A 9,397-nucleotide genomic window follows, 5' to 3' on the forward strand; every position below is an offset into this window, starting at 1 on the left:
TAAAAGTAATTTAAAAATTTCTTATATGTATATTCGTAGAGTTCTAATTGATGAAATAAATGAATAGGTAAAAAAAATCACGGAAAAAATTGATAAAAATTAAATTATAAAATAAGGATAAATAAAAATAATTAAATATACATTTCAGATTATAATAAAAAATATTATTTCAAGCTATAAATGATTAGTTGATTAGTTGTGATGGAAATGTGTTAAAAATATTTATAATTTTAACAAGTAAATATAAGTTGTAAAGTAAACGAAATGGACAGTAATTAATAATTATTTTGTGAAGAAATCAAAATATACGAGGGTTGTCTGAAAAGTTTTCGACCTCAACATGAAGATGGCAGCACTCGTAAACAAAAGTTGGGGAATGTGTTTGCGCATGCTTTGAAAGGTACTCACCAAAATTTCAGCCATTTTGGACGCGCAGTTGTTGTTTGACAATCATTTGAGTGAGTCGATGTGAGTGTTTTTGTGAAAATGGAAAAAATCGAGTATCGAGCTGTCATTAAATATTTGTTTTTGAAAGGCAATACGCCTACGCAAATCAAAGACGAGTTGGACGCTGTGTACGGGGACTCTGCACCATCATTTACCACCGTGAAATTTTGGGCTGCTGAATTTAAACGTGGCCGTACCAGCTTGGGTGACGATGAACGTTCGGGACGTCCAAAAACTGCAACCACTGACGATAATATCGCTCAAGTTCACCAAATGGTGCTAGACAACCGTCGAATTAAAGTTAGAGAGATAGCAGAGGCTATGAACATGTCCAAAGAACGTGTTTGTCACATATTGAATCAAGATTTAGGCATGAGAAAGCTATCCGCGCGTTGGGTGCCGCGTTTGCTCACTTTGGACCAAAAACGTGTTCGAATGAACATTTCCAACGCTCTGTTGGCGCAGTTTAGGCGCAATAAATCAGAGTTTTGGCACCGATTACTGTAGATGAAACTTGGATACACCATTAAACTCCAGAAACAAAAACACAGTCAAAACAGTGGACTGCGAAGGGGGAATCGGCTCCAAAAAAAGCAAAGGTTGTTCCTTCGGCTGGGAAAGTGATGGCAACTGTTTTCTGGGATAGTCATGGAGTTATCTTAATCGATTATCTTCAAAAAGGAAAAACCATTACAGAAGCATACTACGCATCAGTACTTGACAAGCTGAAGACAGAAATTGCGGAAAAACGGCCACATTTGCAGAAAAAAAAAATTTTGTTTCACCAAGACAATGCGCCGTCTCACAACTCAGCGGTTGCCATGGCGAAAATCCACGAATTACGGTTTGAACTGCTTGACCACCCTCCTTACTCACCAGATCTAGCCCCAAGCGACTTTTTTTTGTTCCCTAAGCTAAAAGTTGCGCTCGGAGGACAGAGATTTTCGTCGAATGAGGAGGCCATCACCTTCGTAAACAACTATTTTGCAGAGAAAGACGCCGAGTACTATTTGGACGGGTTGAAGAGATGGGAGCATCGCTGGGAGAAGTGTATAGACTTACAAGGAGACTATGTAGAAAAATAAAAATTAATTTGAAGAAAAAATGTCTTGTATCTTTATTAGGTCGGAAACTTTTCAGACAACCCTCGTATTAATGAAATACACGTAGAAATTTTCTAATAAAAATCAAAATACGATAAAAATTGTCCTTAACGAAATTGCTTATTTGATCTGAGGCAGCTTGATTGTTCACATAAAATGGTGTTTTCTCTCGATTGCATTGGTAAACCAATGTCATGTTTATTCTGCTGCGAGGAGAAGAGAAAAATTAATCCAAATATATTATTAAAGTTAGCATTTATAGACGGATCTAACAGTGAAAATTGTCTTAAAACTTGTAACCGGATAAGATGGTAAAAAGTGCCCTAGTGCGAAATTATTTTTTAAAAAGTATTTGCACAATACTTCTAAACTAAAAAGAAAATTTTTTTAACGGTTCATAACCCTCATCCCTTCTCTTTTCTACATAGCAAAAACATGTTTTTTTAAATTTAATTTTTTTAACGTGTTTATACTTATTTTTGATATAAATTTATAAGTAAGAATTCTTGATATAAAAGATATGTTAATAAGAAAAAATGTTATTTGTTTAAAAAAAATTTTTTTTGAATTGTTTTACTGAATTGTTTAAATTTTAAAAAAATCCTAAAATTAAAAAATGCGATTTTCACAAGGTTCTTATAGAAGTGGTGCCTTAAAAAAATTCTCGAATATTTCTTTCAAAAAAATTATAATTTATGCAATTTATTCAGAATTTTCCGATTAATGCAAAATAGTTAAAAAAATTAAAGATTACTTTTATAACCATTTTTAACCATTTTAAAAACTATTTTTACATAACGTTATTATTCACATAAAATACATATAAATCTAAACTTATACATTTAATCTAGTTAAATATAAATATTTTAATATAAATATAACATAAATATTTTAATCATATTTTATAAATTATTTTATAAACTTATTGAAATATGTTTTAATAAATATAAGCGATAAAAAGTTTATAATATATGCATTAAAATAGATAGTTATATTAATAAACAGTTATATTAATAATAAGTATTCATAACTAATTTTAATGCATACATTTAGATTTATATGCATATAAAAAATAGCGTAAAAATATGGTTTTTAATTTTTTGTTGCACCAATCAGAAAATTCTTTCTGAATAAATTGCGTAAATTATCAATTTATGGGAGGAATATTCGAAAATTTTTTTCAAGGCGTCTATAAAAACCTTGTAAAAATCGCATTTTCTAATTTTAGGAATTTTTTAAAATTCAAACAATTTAATAAATCAATTGTTAAAAAAATTCTTGTAAAGAAGAAACATTTTTTCTTGTTAACATATTTTTTATATCAAGTATTTATAAACATGAAGCACATAAAAAAAAAATTAAATGAAAAAAAACGTTTTTTTTACTATGTAGAAAAGGTAGGAGATGGAGAGTTATAAACTGCGCTAAAAAAAAATTTTTTTTGTTTAGAAGTATTGCACAAATATTTTTATGTCATTTTGCGCGGGGGAACTTTTTACTATCTTATCCGGCTATAGCTTTTATCTGTGATGGTAAAATAATTTCTTATTGACTACATAGCATCTTACAATAAACCTAAAATAAATTTTATCATTTCAGGTTGTTTGGATTAGGTTAAAGTAGCACACATTTTATTGTATAACTACATATATTTAGAGTAAAAAAGAGATTACACAAAAGAGTATTAACGCACGTGTGCGTACGTTCTAACGCGGAAAAAGAAGCTAGACCACGCCGGAAGAGAAAAGGAAGCGCTATGGGTAGGGTGAATCGCGAACTAGAGCGTTTAGGATGGCACGACTTACCAATAGAAAAGAAACAAACGTCTTTGGTTTTACCTAGAAGATCGGATTGATTAAAGTAAACTTATCTTTGTTCTAACACAGGTTTATTTTTAAGATGCTATGGAATTAATGAAAGATTTTATTTTGATATGAAATTCTTTATCAGATTAAACTATGAATATCGGTCTTAAAATTAATTATATATTTTAATGAATTTAATTTATATTTATTATTTATGCATGCACATGTTAATCATTGTTTCTAATATCTGAAACAACATTGAATTATTCTAGTTAGAAAATAATATATTTAACATAAAAGCTATATCATATATATATCTCTTTCTAAAAGAATTAATTACAGAAAATCATAACTCCTAAACAGTTGCAGTTGTCATATTTTTTTAGCACTGCCATATTTAATTGTAAGTCTTCTGCTTAAACGCCGTTCAAACTCGTTAACCGGTCAAAAATTGGCGTTCACGATAAACGCCGTTCAACTGAGTTGAACTTTCACTAAAAACTTGGTGGAACGCAAAATGTCATTGATCGGAGTTTAAACTCGGTTTAAATTTTGAACCATGTTGGAGGAATCGGGCATTAGAGGATCAACAAAATATTAACTCAGGTTACTGACGAAAATGATGGCTATTACGAACAATATACTATCTAAATAAAATAAGGCTCAAATATTATTAATACGATTAATTGCTAACGGGCTAATTAAGAGCCAATCGGTGCGCGATTGTTATATATTACACCAATCGATAGTTATATATCACATAACACAAAAATTTGTATTATTAATAAAGGACTAAAAATGGTGCTTAAAATCCACAACCCGACAAGAATTTTAACGTCCTTTACGGTTGGAACCGGGAAATGACTTCGAAAAAGAAACAGTTGGACGATTTGCCAAAAGTCGACGCAGACAAAACTAACTTAGCGTATGTAAATTAATTTAAAAAAAAAGCTTTTGTAATCAAATTAATTCACAATATTTCACATATATAATCAATAGATGCTGAAGAGAGTCCAATCCGAAAGGGACCGAAACGTTCAAAATAAAGGATTAAAAATTCACACAACGAGCCCCATTTAAACAATCGCGCACCGATTCCCGCGCTTGGCTCTTAATTAGCCCGTTAGCAATAAATCGTATTAATATACTATCTATCCCTTATATGGAGAAAAAGCAAATAAAACTGCAACAAGCTTATATCAAATGTTAAAAATTCAGGATTTGCCTTTGGATAATCGTGAAAAATGTTTAGATGTGTTTTCCAGATATATACCCTTTTGGTATTAATGGACAACACGAGACTAGACCAGTCAAACTATATGATCATGAATTTATCAAATGTCGTTTGACATCTAAACATCCACAATACAGATTAAATCAACAATATTTATTTTATGTATTGAATGATGCAAATATGCGTTAATTAAGTCGTGGAATTTTTCATAAAATGAACGTAACTAATCCACGAGTTCATTATACAGCTGCAGAATATTTAGACGCAATGTCGAAAGAATTGTTGGAATCTAACCTAAGTACAATATTTTCAACACTTCAAAATACAGAGCAATATTGGCATAAACCGAGAAGTGATTTAAAATGTATGACGCAGCATTAGGGGCCTGCGACATGGTTTTTAACATTAAGTCCGAGTGAATGGTTATGGAAAGATTTGGGTGAATATATTCGCGAAGTAAATGGATGGCATGACACTTCTTTATGCGTTAGCGTTTTTGTTGCTAGAGATCCTGTATCAACATCCAGGTTTCTCGATAATAAGTTTCGAGCAATGCTTGACTTTATTAGCTCTAAAGATCATTCAATTAGAGAAGTAACGCATTATTTCTGACGACGAGAATACCAAGGTAAAGGTATACAACATTTCCACTTATTAATTTGGATTAAAAATTCACTAATTTTCGGTGAATCTACTATTGAAGTCTCCAAATTTATTTTACAACATATAAGTTGCAAGATGCCGGATTAAAATATTTCGCCATTATTGTACAGACGTGTTAATACGCATCAGCAACTTATACATAATGATTATTGTCTTCACTCTAAAAAAGTAAGACGTAAAGTTACTCGTCGGTGTCGTTTTGGATTTCCTCGTCCCGTTACTGAAACTTTGAATATAAGGGTCCGTTCCGTTTCACGCATCATGTGCATGCATTGCATAGACAACCGTTCCGTTTCAGCTAATGTGCGCATTGATAGCGCAAAGAATTCCCTAGAATCTCCCCATCCCCAACGCATCAAACACGCATCAGCTACTACAGCTCGGACTTGAAGCAGTTAATGCGCGCATGCGCAGATACGTATTTGCTCATTTATTTTTTAAATATATGAATTTATTTCATCCCGTGTTTCTGTCCTTGGTCCACGCAAAGATGGATAATTTAATTGAATTTCCTGTATTACTAAACAACGAGGTTATTACGTTGTTTCTTAAAGAAGAAACCGCTGAAAGAGCATCGAAAAGTAAAATTGAAGTTTTTAAAAGTTATTTTATAAATAAATAATATTTTTAAATTAACTTAATAATATTAATATATATGTGAATATTTTTCTATATAAACAAAAATTTCTTGAAAAAACTTGTGGAAAATACTGTAATGAAAAAATCAAATACCCTGCAGTTTGATGATGAAAGTTGTTCGAATGAAAATTGTGATGCACATAATTTGAAAAGCTCAGGTTAGTTTTTTTTTTTTTTTAAGAACTCTTTAATGTATTTGATATATATGATTATACAATGATATATTCTATAAATAAATAAATTATATTTTTAATTATATATTTTAAATTAATGGTATGTATATGAATATTTTTCTATAAAGACAAAAGTTCTTTGATAAAAGTTGTACAAAATACTGTAATAAAAAAATCAAATACTCTACAGCCTGATAAAAATTATTCGAATAAAAATTGTGATACAAATAATTTGAAAAGCTCAGGCTCAGGTTAGTTATTTTTGAAATATACAGTTACAAAATGTATTCTATAAATAAATAAATTATATTTTTAAATTAACGTATACCAGGTGTCCCATTTTAAAGGACCCACTCAAATATCTCATTGTCAGAAACACTGCGTTAAATCGAAAAATGTTTCTTACAAAAGTTGTAGGGTTTCGAGGGGGACATAACATAGTAATATTCATTTGACCTTGGGCGGCATCTCCAAGGTCAAGTAAAGGTGAGAATTTGAAGGTGAGAAGGTGAATTTTAAAGAAAATAAAAAAATGCTTCAGATAAAAGTTGTTCAAATTAATTAGTAGAAAAAGATGTTATAATAAAAAATATGGGTTTCCATTAAAAAAATTTATTCTCACCTTCACTTGACCTTGGAGACGCCGCCCAAGGTCATATGAATATTACTATGTTATGTCCCCCTCGAAACCCTACAACTTTTGTAGGAAACATTTTTTTATTTAACGCAGTGTTTCTGAGATATTTGAGTGAGTCCTTTAAAATGGGACACCCGGTATATATATAAATATTTTTCTATAAAGACAAAAGTTCCTTGATAAAACTCATACAAAATACTGTGATAAAAAAATCAAATACTCTACAGCCTGATGAAAGTTATTTGAATAAAAATTGTGATACAAATAATTTGAAAAGCTCAGGCTCAGGTTAGTTATTTTTGAAGTACTCTTTAACGTATTTGATATATATACAGTTACAAAATGTATTCTAAATAAATAAATAAATTATATTTAAAAAATTTTTTAACGTATATATATATAAATATTTTTCTATAAAGACAAAAGTTCCTTGGTAAAACTTATACAAAATACTGTGATAAAAAAATCAAACCCTAGTGAAAATAACTTTACAATTTTTTACGCGAAATTATGTGAAAACTATGATTTTTTATTATATAATTACAAGTTTTTGAATTATTTCAACGTGATTTTTACGTCAAATCTACGCGATTTGACGCGATTTGGTCCATGTTTATAGTTTTTTATAAATTTATGTAAAAAGTTATGATTTTCTACAACCACATTACGTAATTTAGTTGTAGAAAATTACAACTTTCTATGTAAAATCTGAGATCTACAACTTTCTATAACCAACTATAAAGGTCATTTTACAATAGATTGCAAATATCCCGTCGCCAGTCGTAAAGGTAGCAATTTTGAAAAGTTATTTTAGTTGCGCTTGGCAGTTGCGGTTGTCAGAGGATTAATTTTTAATTTTTTGCCGACTGACAATTGTAATCGGACACGTAATGTTATAGCGTCAGGTGAAAACGTATCCTAAGGACTTATGCAAACAAAGGGTGCTTTCCAGCAACGACACATTACGGCACAGTGTATCATTCTACCTTTCATGTTCACTGGTATTGAAAAAAGATAGAATGATACTCTGTGTCGGACTGTGTCATTGCTGGAAAGCACCCAGATTTGTATAATCACATCCATGAGGAACTTGATTGGTCTATTTTATGCATTTGCTTATGGATCAATTAATTTCATTATACATATGCGATTGTATATACAAATAAGTCCTTAAAAATGAACTTTTTACATGTATTCTGTGATTGAGCTACATTATACATTTTATTATGTATATTGAAAAAATATGAAAATAACTACGAAAAAATAATTTATGAATATATTTATTAAAATATTTATAAATATATACATATGTATTAAAATATGAAGTTTTAAAAACATAATTATTTATAATTATATAAACGGTAATATTAAATTTATTTTTATTATTTTTAAAAAGTAATTTTAGTTATCCAAATTTTATTCATATAAGTCACAAAATTAAAAAAATTAGTCTTATCAATTCTTATTTTAAACAAGTAATAATAGTTACCTAAATTTTACTCATATAAGTAACATGTTTTAAAAAATTAAAGTCATCAATTCTTATTTAAAAAAAGTAATAATAGTTACCCTTTTACTCATATAAGTAACAACATTTTTAAAAAAATTAAAGTCTTATCAATTCTTATTTTTAAGAAATAATAATTACCCAAATTTTACTCATAGTAACATTTAAAAAAAATTAAAGACATCAATTCTTATTTTAAAAAAGTAATAATAGTTATCTAAATTTAGATAAGTAAATTAAAAAAAACAAATTAAAGTCTATTAATTCTTATTTTTAAATAATAATAGCAGTTATACAAATTTTATTCAGGTAAGTAACAAAATTTAAAAAAAATTAAAATCTTATTAAGTCTTATTTTCAAAAAGTAATTTTGTTATTCAAATATTATTCAGGTAAGTAATAAAAAAAATTAAAATCTTAAATTTTTACTTGTTTTTCACTAATTTTAACTTGTTTTTCTTATTACTGTTATTTTTTAACCTCTCATCATCATTACTATCAAACATGCTCTTTTCTTCATTTGTATCATCGCTCGTTTCTTCTTCTGTTGTTTCTACTTTTTGTGTTCGATGATACAACCTATGTTTTTGATTATTTGATTTGTCCTCTGTTGTTTCTGCTTTTTTAATTGTTTTTTTTCCGCTCCATTTTTCTTTACTATTGTAGTTAGTTTTCTTGCGGGCAGCAGTTATTGCCCCATTGAAATACTTGTTAACTTTTGAACGATCTAATTGTTCATCAATTAACATTTGTGGCATTTTACGTTTGACTCGCATCCATTTTTCGAACTCATTAATAACGGAAAACTTTTTAGTTGGAGTCAGCTCTGGTTCTGCTACATTAACTTGCGATCGAACGCAACGATTGGCCAATACTTCTGGTCCCCAGATTGCATATGACATATTAGTAATAAAGGAGCTGGGTTCCTTTTCTCTCATAATGTGATTATATATAGGTTCCGGTATGTCTATGTCGCAGGTAATTTCCCCATCTTTATTATTCTCCGACATTTTCTGTTTGTAGTTTTCATCTTGGCTTATACCTATTAAAGATTGAAAAAATTATAAAATATTAAAAATTAAAAAAACATTTTGTTTAATTGTAATTATAATAAAAAATATAAATAAATCCTTTTTATTTAAATGAGAAAATCTGCTAACATAAGTGAACTATATATAGTCTTACCAGA

The 9,397-nt window shown here is 29.0% G+C and overlaps 1 protein-coding gene across 1 annotated transcript; it reads left to right on the forward strand.

The window, feature by feature from the left end:
* Window positions 1–264: 264 nt before the first annotated feature.
* On the forward strand, window positions 265–954 carry LOC145938248 (protein GVQW3-like). Its single transcript, XM_083041740.1, has 2 exons — window positions 265–271; window positions 536–954. Exons 1-2 carry the CDS (start codon window positions 265–267, stop codon window positions 952–954), a joined length of 426 nt encoding a protein of 141 aa, XP_082897866.1.
* Window positions 955–9,397: the final 8,443 nt, after the last annotated feature.

The sequence above is a fragment of the Prenolepis imparis genome, unplaced genomic scaffold, assembly GCF_030444845.1.
Source record: "Prenolepis imparis isolate NDT839.2.m4 unplaced genomic scaffold, iyPreImpa1.0 SCAF_7, whole genome shotgun sequence".
Classification (NCBI taxonomy): Eukaryota; Metazoa; Arthropoda; class Insecta; order Hymenoptera; family Formicidae; genus Prenolepis; species Prenolepis imparis.